This window comes from Quercus robur, chromosome 1 (genome assembly GCF_932294415.1).
Source record: "Quercus robur chromosome 1, dhQueRobu3.1, whole genome shotgun sequence".
In the NCBI taxonomy this organism is placed as follows: Eukaryota; Viridiplantae; Streptophyta; class Magnoliopsida; order Fagales; family Fagaceae; genus Quercus; species Quercus robur.
In genome coordinates, this window is record NC_065534.1 from 38,267,578 (window position 1) to 38,285,539 (window position 17,962).

At 35.9% G+C, this 17,962-nt stretch overlaps 1 protein-coding gene across 2 annotated transcripts; it reads left to right on the top strand.

The window, feature by feature from the left end:
• Window positions 1–2,837: 2,837 nt before the first annotated feature.
• LOC126689183 (6-phosphofructo-2-kinase/fructose-2,6-bisphosphatase) lies at window positions 2,838–17,106 on the top strand. Of its 2 annotated transcripts, none has more exons than XM_050384265.1 (23): window positions 2,838–3,433; window positions 3,535–3,598; window positions 3,955–4,250; window positions 4,479–4,697; window positions 5,002–5,211; window positions 5,321–5,416; window positions 5,659–5,757; window positions 5,873–5,902; window positions 7,119–7,172; window positions 10,347–10,400; window positions 10,496–10,573; window positions 10,671–10,762; window positions 10,839–10,896; window positions 10,998–11,072; window positions 11,617–11,664; window positions 12,517–12,614; window positions 13,993–14,068; window positions 14,557–14,619; window positions 14,768–14,859; window positions 15,024–15,095; window positions 15,203–15,266; window positions 15,352–15,417; window positions 16,866–17,106. In XM_050384265.1, the coding sequence occupies exons 1-23, from the start codon at window positions 3,242–3,244 to the stop codon at window positions 16,941–16,943; spliced, it is 2,274 nt and encodes a 757-aa protein (XP_050240222.1). In that variant the 5' UTR covers window positions 2,838–3,241; the 3' UTR covers window positions 16,944–17,106. The 2 variants fall into 2 exon arrangements, with proteins under 2 accessions (XP_050240222.1, XP_050240229.1); XM_050384272.1 differs by having other exon boundaries at window positions 2,839–3,433; window positions 15,027–15,095.
• The last annotated feature ends 856 nt before the right edge of the window (window positions 17,107–17,962 follow it).

The window sequence follows — 17,962 nt, forward strand, 5'->3', positions numbered from 1 at the left end:
AAAATACAATAAAATAACGCATCCTAATACAATATACAATAGCCACATCCAGTTTTAATTTAAAAAAGAAAGAAAAAAAGTCACAACCAGCCATGGTCAGCCATAGCAACCACTGCCTCTACCATTGTTCCATTAGCTACAACCACCACTATGGCAATTACAACCCACCACACAAAAAAAACAAAACCGCAACCCAACCACCGCCAACAACCAGTCAACCACCATCACAATCACAAAATCCAGCACCTTCCTCTTCCACCAATATTAAAAAAATTAAAAATTAAAAAAACCCACCACCTTCCTCTTCCACTATCATCACAAAACTCAACCACCTTGCTCTTCCACCATCGTTACAAAACCTAAACCATTGTCACAAGCAGAAACCACCACCATCTTCAACAACCCACGGCAAACCCATTAAAATCCACACAACCACTGCCACAACCCCAACATACTCGCAATGAAAAATGATGGTGAAGACAACCCATAACCATACAACCCAACAAAGCTAGAGATCTCACTCACAAAAACCCACACCAACGGCGACGACAACGACAAAACCCAATCTAGCCACCACGAGTGACGATGGTGGCGATGGAGCCATGAAGAATAGATAGCCTTGAAGCTTTGGGGGTTTGGTTTTAGATAGAGAAAAAAGGCTCTGGGTGTGTGGGAGAGGGGAGATGGGAAGGGGCTGGAGGCATTAGAAACAAAGAGGGAAATGGTACTTAAAGTGAAAAGACAATAAAATAATATTTTTTATATATAACTTCTAACTACGGTGAGTTGCTAACTTGCTATAGATAGCAGATCGCTATAATGGAAGATTCTTAGGTACTCCCAGAGTACGGAGAAATTGTGCTCTCTCCTCTTACATTCATAGTGGATCCCACCATGAATTTAATGAGTGGACTTTATCATGAATGTGAAAGGAGGGAGCACCATTCTCTATGTTCTAAGAGTACCTAAGGATCATTCCTATGTAGCTAGAAGTTAAAAATAAATAAGCTTGGCATCTTTGCTGTAGTATAGTTTTTAGTTTTTGTGGTGTTAAAATAGCTTTTAAGCCATTTTAACACCTTTATTGTGATTGCTCTAAAATCATTCACAATGGAAAATGTTATCCTATCCTATTTTATCATCTCGAAAAGTTACTTTATTAATTATACTATACCATTTTATAACACACCCAATATCCCAACTTTTATTTTCTTATATAATATATTAAAATAATATATTTACACAATAAAATATATTTATGTCTCTCTCTAATTTTTGTCTCTCTTCCTTTCTCTCTCTCTCTCTCTCTACCACTTATCACTTCCATCACCACTGTGAAGACCTAAAACCCCAACACAGTTTATCAAAAAAAAGAAAAAACCCAACACAGAAACTCACCCCAAACCCCAAACAAACCCAACATAGAAACTTAACCAACCATTAAGAACAAAGCCACCCACCTATCCACCCAAAATTTCCAATCATCACCCACCGATCCATCATCAACAACACCATCACCCACTGATCCACCATCAACAACACAACCACCACCCACTATCAACAACACAACTAACAACCAACAACCACCACATCACAGGGCCACCACAGGAAACACCAAGCAAACCCACCAAACTCAGCCCCAAACCCACAGTGCTACCACAACCCACGGCCCACCACACCGATCCCACCACCAAAACTCAGTCCCAAACCCACGGCCAAAACTGATTAGTCAACCTATCACCACCCACAAACCAAATCCGATTTGCAAACCCACAACCATGCCGATCTCGCCGCCACACTGATCTCACCGCCACAACAACTACCAGATCCTTGACCATGCTGATCTTGCCGAAAGAATCCTACAAACCAACAACCACGCCGAAAACCCATGAACACGTCGCCACAAACCACCATACCACGCCAATCTCGCCACAAAAAATAACCAAAAAACAGTGTCGGAAAGAGTAAGGGAGAGTGAGGGAGACGAGAAAAAGACGGTGAGACCAGAGAAAAAGAAAGAGAGAGAGAGAGAGAGAGAGAGAGAGGAGATGAGCTCCGTTGAGCCTTGATAAAGAGAGACCCGTTGAAAGAAAAAGATAGAAAAAATAAAACTTGAAAATGAATAAAATAATAATATTTTGGTTTACAATTGTGCTACAGTGCCATTGTACATTACAATGGCACTGTAGCACAATGCCAAATTTTTTTACATTTTTCCATATTTATCCTTCCGACAGTTGTGACAAATTGGACCTGAATGTTAAATTTTGGTTACATTTGGCATATCCCTAACCCATTGTGAGTGCTCTAAGTGATGTAAAATCTACCAGGGAAACGTAATAATGCAAATATATTAATAAGTGATGGAAAATCTACAACGGAAACGTATTTATGTAGATAACTAAGATATATATTAAGGAACATGAGTATAACAAGAAATGTTAACTTTTTTTTTTTTTTTAATGAAAAAAACAGATTGACTTATATTGACGTACCTTTTTTTAACAAGAAATGTTAACTTCGTAGAGGGCAAAAAAGATTGACGTATTTTTTTTACAGGACGTGCTGAATGACTGTGTATGTCCTTACGTATTTTTTTTTTGTTTAATTTTTAAATAAATAAATTTTGGAGATCCGGATAAAAAGAAAAAAAAGAAGATAAGTGTCACATATAAAAACACGTGGCAGAAAAGACCGATAGGCAATGCAAGGTTTCGCCTAATCTGAGCTGTCCACGAACGAAGACGAAAACTGCCAACGTGTCAAATAAAGAAAGCGAATGCACAGTTCTCACCCACCGCAAGCGAGTACAGAGTAAGCCCAAATAGGCGAAGAATAAAGAGTCGGAGTTCGTGGTGGCTCGTGCCGCGTGCGTGGGGTTGGCCCGCCCTACCCTACCCGACCTCCAACTCCAATCACTGAACCATCCATCATCCTTCAGCCCCTACCGTTATCGAAACCAAAACTAAAAATTGTTTCTCTCCTTTCATTTCCATCGCTCAATTTGATTCCTCTTTCTTTTTCTCTCTCTTCTCTATCCAGATTTCAAAACAAAACAAAACAAAACAAAAAGGAAAAAGCAGACCTTAGAATATGCATCGTTAATTCATGGACTAGTTTAGTCTATAGAGTCCAGTCTGATAAAATTAAAATCACCATGAGTTCGAGACGAATATCCAAAAGCAAAAGCAGGGTTTAAATTTGGTTTTGGTGAATTGAGAGAGAGAGAGAGGGAGAGAGAATGGGAACTGGAGCGTCGAAGAGTACGGAGGAGGGTGGGTCGCAGGGAATGGGGGAGGAGGAGGAGCGAAACCAAGCCGGGGGGCAGTTGTATGTGTCGTTGAAGATGGAGAATTACAAGCGCAAAGGAGACCTCATTCCTCATGTCTATGGCTCCGTTCCTCTCGTTGGCTCTTGGGATTCTTCTAAAGCTGTAATTCTCTCTCTGTTTCTTCTGTTCCTTGTGTTTAATACAATACAATACAAAGAAAGTGCTACTACTTGTTTAATTGTTTTGATGATTGTTTTGGTTAGCTTTCGATGGAACGCGAATCCGCGTCATTGTGGGAATTGAGCTTTGTTGTTCCTCCTAATCACGGTAACTAACTAATGTTTTGCTTAAGCATTTTGGAATTACTACTTACTTTTATTGCTTTTTTGAATGAATAAAAAGGCGTGCATGCACAATACACCTATAATTAACTACCTCTATGTCTGTTATATGCTAATTCATTAGTACCCAATCAAGAATAGTAGTATCCTCCTCAATCCATTGGACAATACAGTTTCAAATGGTGAAAATGAGTGAAAAGGAAATAATAGAAAGAATGAATATAGAAATATATATTTATTTCATTATTCAAATATTATAGCAAACAATTAGGCAATATTCAATATTTATTTGAGGGGGGGTTTTGGCTTGTTTATTTGCTAATTTTTTTTTTTTGGATGTAGAAACTTTGGACTTTAAGTTCCTTTTGAGGCCCAAGTACAGTAATGTGCCTTGTATAGTTGAGGAAGGTCCAAACCGACAACTCATTGGGGGTACCTTGCAAGGGGATGCAAGGTTGGCTCTATTTAGGCTTAATGCTGATGAAGTTCTAGAGTATCGGGTGTTAATTCAAGCCGATAGGGTTTCGCCATTTGATCTTGCGGCTAGTTGGAGAGCTTATCAGGAGAACCTTCGGCCTTCAGCTGTTCGTGGTATTCCTGATGTCAGTATTAATTCAGTGCCAGAGATGAATGCCGAGGTACAATTTTGACTTACCACTGCACTAATGCTTTGCCATTCTAATTTGTTGGAGAGGAATTCTGATGCAAAACAAATTTGAGAGTTGTATTCATGCCCAATGAGCAATGAATTCAGTTAAACTGCAATCAAACAATGGAAAATGAGAACTTGTTCCTTTTACAACAGATTATTTTATGTTAGCTTATGGCTTTTATTTGAAACGTCTTATATTCTCTATTCTGTGCAGAATGGCTCTTCAGCTAGTTTGGAACTTGATCTTGAACATTATGTTGTTCCAGCTCCAACAACTTCTGCCAATTCAGGTTTTTTTTATGCAGCCAATAACGCAGAGACTCCAAGGTCATTAACTCTTGCTGGGGTTTTCTCTAACATGGATGGCTCAGGGAATGTTTTACATCCCTCTAAGGATGGTAGTGTTTCTACTGATCGCCCTGCAACCATAAAGGTTTTTCTTGTTAACCTATCTTGCATATAAGTAAATTGGAATTAGTTAAGGGTTTTGAAGTATTAGTGTGCTATATTTATCAACATTCGAACTTCAGGTTTTCTTTGGTCCATAATGGAATGGAACTATCATATTTATGTTTGACAAGCTAGTTGATTCAATAGCAATATGATGATGTTGTTTAAAGTCAGATAAGACACTTACAGTTGATATGTCTGTTTAGCTTGAAGATGTCTCCAGATTTTTTTTTCTTCTGTAAAATATTTTGTTTTGGATCTAATGTTTTATCTTCATTTTTACATAGGAGATGGAGGTAATTGTCCCTGATTCATCCAGGATTTATTCAGGTTCTGGGGTAGTTGAATCAAAGTCAGTTGGGACATTTTCGCCTTCGCAAAAGCAAGATGGTCATAGGGGACTCCTTGTGGATAGGGGTGTTGGATCTCCAAGGCTAGTTAAATCTGCTAGTGCAAGTACTTTCACTGTAGATCTCAGAATGGATACAGAAACGAAGGTTCGTAAAAAAATGTATTTAAAAAAAAAAAAAAAAAATTCTTTCACCTGTGAAGATTGTATAATCCAATCAATTGCTTTTTCTCCCCCCTTCCCTTTTAAATTGTTAGAATTCAATGCCGGCGGCTGCTGGAGCTGTTGCAGCTGCAGCTGTAGCTGATCAGATGCTTGGACCAAAGGAGGATAGACATTTGGCAATTGTTCTGGTATTTCCCTGCATGTGTGTTTGTTAGAACCATTGAAAACATAAATCACTGTTCTCCCACTATCTTAGTGAGATTGAAATTCAAAGCTGACCCTTAAATAGCCTGAAAATTGGATTTTGGTGGTAATTGCCATCATCAGTTCAGACGCTTCATAAAATTATTTCAGAAGTACTACTTATTAAAAAATAAATTTAGTAGTACCGTTGAGAATGAATAATTCTAACTAGTTGCTTGTACTTTAGGTCGGTTTGCCAGCTCGAGGCAAGACATTTACTGCAGCTAAACTTACCAGATATCTCCGCTGGTTGGGTCATGATACCAAGCATTTCAATGTTGGAAAGGTCATTTAATCTTACCATGACTACTCTTTTTGTCCTTCAGACCTCAAGTTAATGGGGAAACATATAAAGACAAAAATTGTTCTAATTTGGTTTTTTTTTTTTTTGGTTGCAATAGTATCGGCGGCTTAAGCATGGGGCAAATCAGGTACATTTCTGCCCTTTCTTCCACAGTGATATTGCCTTCATCAATATAAAATTTCTTTTGCCTATTCTTCTTCTAAGTTGTATAAAGTGGGATGTGGTTAATTTCAGGCTGATTTTCTGGCAATGGAAGTGATTATTATCTGTTTTGTGGCTTAATTTTGGTCAGATGAACTCATTTGACATAGTTGATCTCATAGTGTTATAAATAATAGCCTGTTCCTTCTCTTCCTGTCTACTGTATTTCTTTGTTCCTTTAAAAAAAAAAAAAAAGAATTTACTACGATTCTCTCTTAGACTTGTTTTGTCATATTCTACTAAGTGAATGGGGTCTGACAATATGTTAATTTCACACATTTGCACAACAGTATGTGCAAGGCATAGATGATAGTAGAAACACTACTTTCAGAATTCTTTATCAAATAGCCTATGGGGCTGTGTGGAAAATTTTCTACGTGGTATCAACAAAATTTGATTGGGTTTCTGGTCCACTTCAGAATAATCCTCTTCAAGTATATGCAGAGGAATGAGGAGGGAAAAAGGGAATTGGGTGGTGGCTTGGACCTAGGAAAACTACGGGTCTGTTTTATTGCAAGACTAGGATCTCTAAATTTAAAACAAGAGGGAGTTGGGTTGGCCTGTAATTATTATGGCCATTTAAACCAAACTGGTCCAATTTTTTTTGCAGGAAGGAATCTTATGTTCTTGGAATGTCAGAGTTTTCGTAGTTTAGGAGAGAGGGAGCCCAATTTTTCTCCAACTGCTGCATCCATCAGCAGAGGGAACCTAGGTTTTTTCGGGAGGAATTGTCCTGTATTTGAAGGGAAGAAGTTTAGTTCCAAACCGGTTGGAGCTATCTTCTTCCAACCCATTATGTGGCCAATGAAGAGATCCTCCATGTGTAGTTTTAGTCATATGACTTTTTTAATGAGTCATGTGACTTGTTTAAATAATACACATGGGTAGTCTTGTAAATTGCCATGTAGTGGGTTGGAGGAGATTCCTCTAAACTAGTTTGGAGCTAATTTTTGTCCTATTTAAAATGTCATTTTGCCATCAAGCCAATTTTTCCTCTTTGAATGTCTGTTTTTTTTTTTTTTTTTTTTTTTTTTTTTTTTTTTTTTCTTTTTCCTTGCTTTCTAAAAGCCTGAAGAAGATTGCAATAGTTTTATGAAATTTCTTGAATTATTCTTGATGGATGACTCATTTTCTTGGTGCAGTCTGCAGATTTTTTCCGAGCAGACAATCCTGAAGGCATGGAAGCACGTAATGAGGTGAATATCCATGAGAATGATTTATTGCTTTGGGTGGATCATATGATTATCTGGCCTTTTTATTTAAAAAAAAAAAAAAAAAAATCTCGTGTCAGGATCATTAAAAATATGCCACCTTTTCTGTGAATGAATGAGTTATTTAGTTGGACTGAATGGTTAATTTCTAAAAGTTTCTCTGGGATTTGAGCATCTATTTTGCCACTGATATAATGGTTAGAAATTCTAAAGGTCATGAGTTATTTTCAAATCTCATGAATAAGCTACGATGGTGGGGACACCAGATTAATGCTAATTGATTCCGTTAGTCAGTTAGTGCAGATTGTGGGATTTGAATTTATTTGAATTTTATTTTGAGGGTTTTAAAGGATTTGGTTACTGTTTTTGCTATGATTATGTAATGTAATTTGGGATCCTATTTATAGGCCCCAGAGGAAACATTATGGGTATGTTGAATTTGATGAATACTTTTGAATTGAGATTTTTCTCTCTAGCTTGGTGGTGATTCCAAGCAGTATTAGGTGGTGAATTCTAGGGTTTAGGCTAGCTCTAGGGGCCAGTTTGGACGGAGGGGGAGTAAAGGGGAAAATAATCTAATTTCCGGTCAACTCCCCTCTATTCCCTTCCCGCCCCCTCCATCCAAACTGGCCACTAGGTGATGAAGTCTAGGGTTTGTATTGTTCTTTCTTTCTAAATCCCTTCACACATTCCTTTACAAACCTTATGTTGTATGATTTGATTGCACATATGAATGGGTGAATCCAATCGAGGAAATTTTGGCATCAGTTGCATTGGAGAGTGTCCTATGGTTGTTTGTGGAGATCCTTTCTTACTATTTCATATTTGAAATCTGAATTTTGTAAATGGCATGGCTTGATTTGAAGTTAATTGAGTGAACAGTGGTGGAGCCAAGTTACCCCTATCCAACACCCCCCCCCCCCCCAATTTTTTTTTTTTTTTTAATTTTTATATATATAAAATGTGTGTATATATATAATTTTTTTTCAAAGTTTTTAAAGGTTGGGTCTCCAAAAATTTGAGGCCCCCCATCCCCAAAAATTTGAATTAACCCAATGATCAGTGGCCTCCAAAAGCAGTTTGCCTAAGTGCTAAGAAAAGAAAGTTTTTAACAAAAAAGTTCTCTTTTTGCTTAAGTGTTCACTTTGTCATAGTTGTTATTTCCATTAAGGCCACAAGGGTTATATATTATGTTTTTATTTAAAAGAAGGAAAAAAAAGCCAAGAGCCTTGTGGTTTAGTGGTACTATTTGGTCTCCCCCATGGACAGCACCTGGGTTCGAATCTTGCTTCCCTTTTTTTGAAAATTTTTGTTTGTATTGTTTGTAGCAAAGTACACAGCTTTTTAGCATACTTATTAGAGTTTAGGTAATCATATGTGTATATATATCAAAGTTGATAATCTAATATATAGTATATTTATGAGTTATGACCTAATTTAACATTAGAAATTGTGTATTTTTTATATTGACACACACAGTATTGTCTGTAAGTTTCTTGAGTTTATCTTGAGTGGTTTATCAATACCATAATTATGCAACCCCCCCCCAACCAAAAAAAAAAGAAAAAAGAAAAGAAATCAAGATTATTGGCTTTGAACACTGGCACGGTAGTAACAAAATAATCAAGGAAGGAGGGAAAGGTGCAAATATGCTGTGAGAGGCAATGTTTACACCATTCAGCTCTTTGGCTTATGTTGTTGAGGTGGTGTTTGGACGGAGGGGGTGTAAATTCCAAGCAGTATTAGGTGGTGAATTCTAGGGTTTAGGCTAGCTCTAGGGGCCAGTTTGGACGGAGGGGGAGTAAAGGGGAAAATAATCTAATTTCCGGTCAACTCCCCTCTATTCCCTTCCCGCCCCCTCCATCCAAACTGGCCACTAGGTGATGAAGTCTAGGGTTTGTATTGTTCTTTCTTTCTAAATCCCTTCACACATTCCTTTACAAACCTTATGTTGTATGATTTGATTGCACATATGAATGGGTGAATCCAATCGAGGAAATTTTGGCATCAGTTGCATTGGAGAGTGTCCTATGGTTGTTTGTGGAGATCCTTTCTTACTATTTCATATTTGAAATCTGAATTTTGTAAATGGCATGGCTTGATTTGAAGTTAATTGAGTGAACAGTGGTGGAGCCAAGTTACCCCTATCCAACACCCCCCCCCCCCAAATTTTTTTTTTTTTTAATTTTTATATATATAAAATGTGTGTATATATATAATTTTTTTTCAAAGTTTTTAAAGGTTGGGTCTCCAAAAATTTGAGGCCCCCCATCCCCAAAAATTTGAATTAACCCAATGATCAGTGGCCTCCAAAAGCAGTTTGCCTAAGTGCTAAGAAAAGAAAGTTTTTAACAAAAAAGTTCTCTTTTTGCTTAAGTGTTCACTTTGTCATAGTTGTTATTTCCATTAAGGCCACAAGGGTTATATATTATGTTTTTATTTAAAAGAAGGAAAAAAAAGCCAAGAGCCTTGTGGTTTAGTGGTACTATTTGGTCTCCCCCATGGACAGCACCTGGGTTCGAATCTTGCTTCCCTTTTTTTGAAAATTTTTGTTTGTATTGTTTGTAGCAAAGTACACAGCTTTTTAGCATACTTATTAGAGTTTAGGTAATCATATGTGTATATATATCAAAGTTGATAATCTAATATATAGTATATTTATGAGTTATGACCTAATTTAACATTAGAAATTGTGTATTTTTTATATTGACACACACAGTATTGTCTGTAAGTTTCTTGAGTTTATCTTGAGTGGTTTATCAATACCATAATTATGCAACCCCCCCCCAACCAAAAAAAAAAAAAAAAGAAAAGAAATCAAGATTATTGGCTTTGAACACTGGCACGGTAGTAACAAAATAATCAAGGAAGGAGGGAAAGGTGCAAATATGCTGTGAGAGGCAATGTTTACACCATTCAGCTCTTTGGCTTATGTTGTTGAGGTGGTGTTTGGATTCATCACGTGAATATGGTGACGAGGGACAACATATAGTTGCTCATATTAAATGTAATTAGGTGTATCATACACCAAGACTAATTTTTCATAATAATGCAATTACTAGTATTTTTTTTTTATAATAAATTTTGGACAAATGGTAATGTTCACACCATATTAACCCTCTTCTTTCTACATAGTTTTAATGTATCACATGCTACTAGGTAGCAGCCTTGGCTATGGAGGACATGATATCTTGGATGCAAGAAGGTGGCCAGGTAAGTTCTGTGGTGTAGATTCTTTTGATCTTTTTGTGGCTTCTGCCTGATCCTTTTTTTTTTTTTTTTTCCCGACAATCCTAATTTGGTTTTAGGTAGGGATATTTGATGCCACAAACAGTAGCAGGAAACGAAGGAATATGCTGATGAAAATGGCTGAAGGAAAATGCAAGGTACCATGATCACAGCATGGAGAATTATAAAGGAATCTATGTCTGAAATGTAATATAAATAATTTGGCTTGTGATACATATTTTCATTTTGATGCAGATTATTTTTCTGGAATCACTATGTAATGATGAACGCATTATTGAAAGAAATATACGCCTTAAAATTCAACAAAGCCCTGACTATGCGGAACAGTATGATTGCTCTTAAACCAGTTGTTTCATATCTTGATTGAAAGTTATGTGCCTAATAATTTGTGTCCTCCCATAGGCCAGATTTTGAGGCTGGATTGCAGGACTTCAAAGATCGACTAGCCAATTATGAAAAAGTAACTCCCGTAAAATGAATTAATACAAATTGGAAGTAGTGAGATTTGGTTGTAAGAATGCTAACTGTCATACTAAATATACATTGTGCTCCTCTTACAAGGTTTATGAGACAGTTGAAGAAGGGTCTTACATCAAAATGATTGATATGGCCAGTGGACACGGTGGTCAAATACAAGTAAGTTTGCTGACCTTGTTAGTGACTATATCAAAATTTTGTATGCCTACTAAATGTACATTGGGCTTTTAGCTGGCACTATGTTTATCTGTTAAGAATTGCCTAAGGATAACATACAGGTGGGCCGAATCATGTTTAATTGCAATTCCTTGTTGATTATGGAGAAATTTTGGATGTGCCATTAGTAGCATATTGTTTGTTTTAGTGGTAGACATAGTTGATGCGTTCACTTCCTCATCTGTAATGATAGCTGTGCATGATAACTTTTTGTCATGTATTTAATTAAATTTAAATTCAATTAAATAGTACTTTAGTACATTGCATTGGCCTCCTTGCCACGTGGCATGATTGGCATGGACCAATACTTGTCTACTTAGATGTTTGTGCTTTCTTGCAAATTGCCATTGTCATTTTTCTTGTTTTTAACTTTTTTCCCTGAAAATCCTTGGTTTAGATCTTCATCTCTTTATTCTTCCTAATGTAATTGGTGTATAGTGTGACTTATGATTTTTGATCTACTAAAGACCTTTTATCTTTGGTTCAGGTGAACAACATCAGTGGTTATCTTCCCGGGCGAATTGTATTTTTCTTGGTATGCTGTCCTGTGAAAGACATGGTCCTAGCATATTATATATCTTCTGGATGAAGGATTTGTGATCTTGAGAATCTTTTTTCATCATGTTTATTCTTAAGCATGCAATTTGGTCTACTACAGGCTAACTCTAATCTTAGTTAATATTTGTAGTACAAAATCAGATTGACCAAAAAAAAAAAAAAGGTGGATATGAAACCCACAATAATAATCTTCCATGCTTTTGCTTTTTGTTGCTTTGCATGTGTAGAAGGCATCTAACACATGGCAGGGCTGATATTTGGATTGATAATGGTTGTGAAAAGAATTGTCTTATTTCAGGCTCTTAAGGAACATCTGTCTTAATGGTTAGACCATGTAAACAGTTGTATGCCTCTTGGTTGCAAGATAGCTTTAGGATGTACTGAACACCACGTCTATATGTTACCTTCCATGTATTATCTGCCACATGTGATGATCATTTGGCTGGGAGTAAGGTCATTTTTTGGATAAGTAATGTGGTTTGAATAAGATCATATGATGAGAAAAAATGTGTTAGTCACCCTCACAGATGCAAATATATGGAAATTGTATTAATAGCAGAAAATAACATTTATAAACTATGATGATTTCCATACAATTTCTATGGAAATTGTTTTACATCTATACTTCTTCTTAAAAGCTTCCTACATATTTTCTATGAGATTTCTTTCACTTAATTTGAGATTATGAATAAGGAGCGACTAACATCACCAAAATAAGTTTTAATTGAGTTTAGAGTTCTCTTTGTTAGATGTAAGATCCTTTTTTCCTGTTACTTTCTTTGATTAAATATTTATATTTTGGAATGTGTTTTCCTTGTATCTGTTGCAGGTAAATACACATCTCACACCCCGCCCAATTTTACTTACTCGGCATGGGGAGAGTAAGGATAATGTTAGAGGCAGGATTGGGGGTGACACTGCATTGAGGTATATCTTTGTATTAGTGGTTTGATAATCTTTTTATTAGCTTTAATCTTCTCTAAAAATTTGCGAGTCCATGAGTAAATTTCCACACTTCATATTTAGAAAATGAAAGCTATTGGAATTGTCTTCCATCTTGGACAACCTAAAATTTTTTCAGGTTTCTTTAATTTTCATCTGTTCACATTTCACACTGATGTGAAATTCTTAGTAGCTGTACTACAAATATATATATATATATATATATATTTTTTTTTTTTCAAAAAGTTTTCATAAATGCTAGAAAAACAGGTCAGAACTATGTGAACATGCAAGAAACCGGAGATTGATGATATTGCTATAGTGGGACCCGCAGGTTCTGCAGAAATTTTCTTCATGGGAAAATTGATTACAAGGATTAAGTTTGTTATCTTTTTTTTTTTTTTTTTTTTTTTTTTTTTTTTTTTTTTTTTTTTTTCTTTACTTGATTGGATTTAATGCTAGCTCTCCCACTAGGAACTACTTGGACACAGAAACCCATCTCATAGCAATTTTGAGATTGTACATGAATTTGCTGAAATCTATCTTTGGCTAATAAAAAGCCTTTTTTGCACAGTACAATTTCCAAAGGTCGGAAATTTAGCCTGTCTTTGATACTGAGAACTTCTCAAGAACATAAATTTGATTAATGAATGGAGAGAGGATAAAAAGTAGAGTGAAATTCATTGGTGCAATTAATTGGTTGGGTTTGGTTTTCATGGTGATTAATATATATATATATATATATATATTAACTGTTAGTGACAATAATGGCACCTAAGAAAAATACATCAATCCATAGTTAAAAAAAAAAAAAAAGAAATCAATGGGCTTGTAAAAACTGTTAATTGCATAAAATTTTATTTATCAAGAAAAAATAATGATTGTCTTAGGGTTGATTCTTATTTGGCAAATGCTACTCATAAATGCATTGAAAACTGAAGGTCATATTGGTCAGCTGCTTGCTCAGAACCCAGAAATTCGTATGACATGCTTCTTATTCAATGTTTCAGCTGAATATTGAGTATAGAATTATTACAATGGCTTGACATTGCCAATGGTTACATTACTTGTTTTGTTTAACCCTAAATTCAATTTAAATTATATATACTTCCAATCATGTGTACCTTATCTTCTTCTGTCATATGATTAGTTATTTGGCTTTTTGCCCATCATAACTGCTACCCCTGTCCATCTAAATCTAGGTTTCATTTTATTTTATGCTGAGATGTGTTTATTTGATTTTGATCCACTCAGTTGTCTAAGTTATGTAATATAATTTTGTTGTGAACTTGGTTCTTCAAAAACAATTAGTTTTATATCTCAAATGTGACTTACCCGTCTATACTGTAACTTCTTTGTGCAGTGATGCTGGAGAAATTTATGCAAAAAAACTTACCAACTTCATTGAAAAGCGACTCAAGTCAGAAAGGGCTGCTTCTGTAAGCTTCAACCATATGCATGATTGTAATGTTTACAAATTTTGGTTTTTACTCTGAAGCAATACTTGTATGTTGATTCTTTGTTTATAGAACCGTAGAGGATCTTACCCACTTTTCCTTCCCTTTGGTCAATAAACCTTCGAATAATCTACTTGCATCTCTAACTCCTAACAGCCGATAAATTTAGGAATGTAAGTATGATTTGGTTAACATTTTGGAATTAGTTTTCTTGCTTTAAGAAACAAATTGGTAATTACTGTTCCAAGATGTTAACCATGCAGTAATATAACTGTTGAGGCCTCGGGGAAGCTTTATTCGTACCCTTTGGGCTTCAATGTCTAAAATAGGTGACAATACCTGGACCATAGTCTTGGGCTTGAATGAGTAGCCTATCAAACTATTACTTAAAAAATGAAATATGTCTATTAATTTTTGACTATTTATACTTAACTAAGTGCTAATTTCTTTTTGGCTTTGTTGTGGTTTAGATTTGGACAAGCACATTGCAACGAACTATATTGACAGCTAGTCCAATTGTTGGATTCCCTAAGGTATGTCTTGATCCGTAGGAATGTCATTTAGCCTATTCAGCCTTTTAAATTATCTAATTTCAGCTGACTTTGGTGGGTGATAGATGGATCTAGAAATTATTCTACAGTTATGTTTGAGAGATTTTGTGTTTCTTTACATTTTTGGTAGATACAATGGCGTGCACTTGATGAGATAAATGCTGGAGTTTGTGATGGAATGACATATGAAGAGATAAAGAAGAACATGCCTGAGGAGTATGAGTATGTTGCAATTTTCCTCTCTCTATATAGTAAAGATAAAATAGTGCATACACTTTTTTAATCTCTCAAAATGAAAATTGGTCAGTAAATTTTTGCCGGTATGAGTGAGTAAACTGCATTTGCAATAAAGTGTGCCGTGGATAATTATGTCATTCTCACAATAGCAGGGCGCGTAAGAAGGACAAGCTGAGGTATCGGTACCCTCGTGGGGAGTCTTACTTGGATGTTATTCAAAGGTTTGTATTTCATAGTTCTAATGATTCATGAGTTTTCTTGACTTGACTTTGAATACATGGTTTTCCAACTTGTTGAATAGTACTAAACATCCTCCACTACATTGCAGGCTAGAACCTGTAATTATTGAGCTTGAACGACAACGGGCACCTGTTGTAGTGATATCTCACCAGGTTTATATCATTTTGAACTTGTGCTTGTACTGTTTTTTTTTGGTTTATGATCCTTTTAAACTTTGTTATTGCTTTATTCTTGCAGGCAGTATTGAGAGCATTATATGCTTATTTTGCTGATAGGCCTCTGAAAGAAATTCCGCACATTGAGGTAATATGGCATGTAGCATTCTTTTTACAGTTCTCTTGGCGTGTTCTATGCATATCTTGTGCATATATTTTGGGGCAAGAGGGATAAGGATGTTGGTACTTCACTATGATAGATATTTGATAAGAATGTTACATCCTTATTGCAGTCATTTGTTGAGTCATTTGTCTCAAATTTGGGTTTTAGTAAATAATTATCAAATTACTGTGTTTCTAAAACTAATCTTAAAACTTTGCGAGATTCAAAAAAGTGAGCTGAACTCAAATTTTTGAAAGTTGAAATCGTAAATTCTACTCATGCTTTCATGCTTAGATGGCAAGGGTGACCTACCATTACCAGTAAAAGGGAAGGGATGCCACCTCTGAAATAGTGAGTTGAACTCATGAAATCGTGTCTTCAACTCACAATTTCAGTTCAAACAACACCCAGTTGCCATTTCCTTATGCCATTTTTGAAATCTCTCTCTCTCTCTCTCTCTCTCCACTCTAAACCTTCCCACCTACCACTCATTTCAACCACTTGATATCTCCTTCACTGACATTGTGACTGGTAGAGATTCTTTTCCAAAGGATGGCAGTTGTGGCAGGTGCATTCACTGGTGGCGACCCTAAACCATCTGGCTCATACCTTCTTAAAAAAAAAAAATCAGTTAGCAATTAGTATAAATCAAACAGCACAAACCCATTGCAACCTAGGTCCCAATAGTGGGACCAATAAAAAATAATGCTACAAAAGCATTCTTTTTTAATCTTACTAAGCATCAATAGCAAGCTTGGTCCCAAACCTGCTTCGAACACATTGAGCCACAAAGTATAGATTCAAGGGAAGAAAAGACCTGTGATCTCAAATCCAAATCTTGATTGGGAAACCTATTTTTACACTTGGGGAATCCTGAGTTTGTGAATTGATGGGGAGAGCTTTGAGGCTTTGGTATCTGCCAGAGTGAGAATGCTAGAGTAGACATTGAAGGAACTTTAGAGCATTTTTTGAGGCGCCCAAGTCTAAAAACCTGAAAGGGAGAGAATGGGAAAAAGAGATAAGTTGGAGAAAGAAGAAAAAGTTTGGTGAATTTAATTTAATTTTTTAAAATAAAAAAGTATGTTTGAGATCCCAGCCTTTTAGTTGAAATTGTTGAACTCAAGATTTCAGAGGTGGTACCCCTCCCATCTCCCTCCTCGGGTCCACCCTTGCCCTTTGAGGAAGAAAGTGTGGGTTCTTAAGATTTTTTTTACAATCACATGATTTTATTTTATTTTTAATTAAAACATAACTAAAACCAAATGACTCAAACTGTCTAGTTGGTGGTAAAATCTGAGAATTGTGAACGCCAATCAGAATCTGGATTTTGATACAATGAAGAAGCTGTTCTTATAAGCTGGATAATTCTTTGTACTTTGCTGAGTGTATATTCTGGAATTACATCCTAATTAAATAAGTATTATGGTTTTCAGGTGCCGCTTCATACCATAATAGAGATTCAAATGGGAGTTACAGGCGTCCAAGAGAAACGATACAAACTCATGGATTGATTAAAATTAACAAGCACTTTTAGTTTTTGAACTTTCTAACTCAAGAAATGAGGCAAGTTTCCATTCTTTTAATTCTCATTTGTTAACAAGATGTAACATCAGCATAAATGTGATACATGCATTTATAATAATAATCATCAATCCTAAAGTGTTTAAATTTTCATGCGCGGTCTTATTGCTGTTTAAATACTACTTGTTTTCCCACCAAGCGTTTCAATTCATATGTAAGAAAAGGAATCCTAATATGAATGAGATAAATACTTTCTGAAGAGGGTCACAGATCTGTTGCCATCCTCCTACTTTCAATGCTTTTGTTTTGTTATATATGGTGTATTCCTCTCACTCCGCAAAGTCCAAAATGCAAACGCGGTTTGTGTCTCATATGGTTTTAGTGTTTTTGCTGTAGATTGAGATATTGTGTACGTATTCTGATTTGGAGTTCAAATTTTTTTGTCCTCTCCTTCGACTTATGTTTTATTTTATTTTTGAGATTAACCATTATTGGCTAACGTATTATTTGAGGAATCTATAAAGAAACCCAGTTGAGTCTGTCACAAGTCACAACTCACATGTATGGTACGTTGACACTGTATGGGTCAAGGGTTGGAGTTCACGAGCCTGTAACCTACATTAAAGTTTGATAATTTGCCTAAAACATGCATCAGAAAAAGGTTGAAGCTATTAAAAGATGTACAGTATTAGCAGCTGACTGTTTGTTGTAGGGTCAAAGGGAAGACAGTGTGTGGTCACTGGTTAGATTCACATGGGACCCCTGATACATTAGAGACACTCAACAATTTGTTAACATATGTGATTGACTTATCACTCGTGATTATGAGCGGTAGACACTATCTGTCCATATAGATCAAAGTTAACAAATTATGAAATTGCGTATTAGAATGGGTGCGTCCAAGGCCAAAATATGGTCTCCTAGTACAAGTAGAATGGTCCCTCTCACCCTACCAGAACCACACAAGAAATACCAGAACCTTTTTTTTTTTGGGGAGAAAAAAAATACC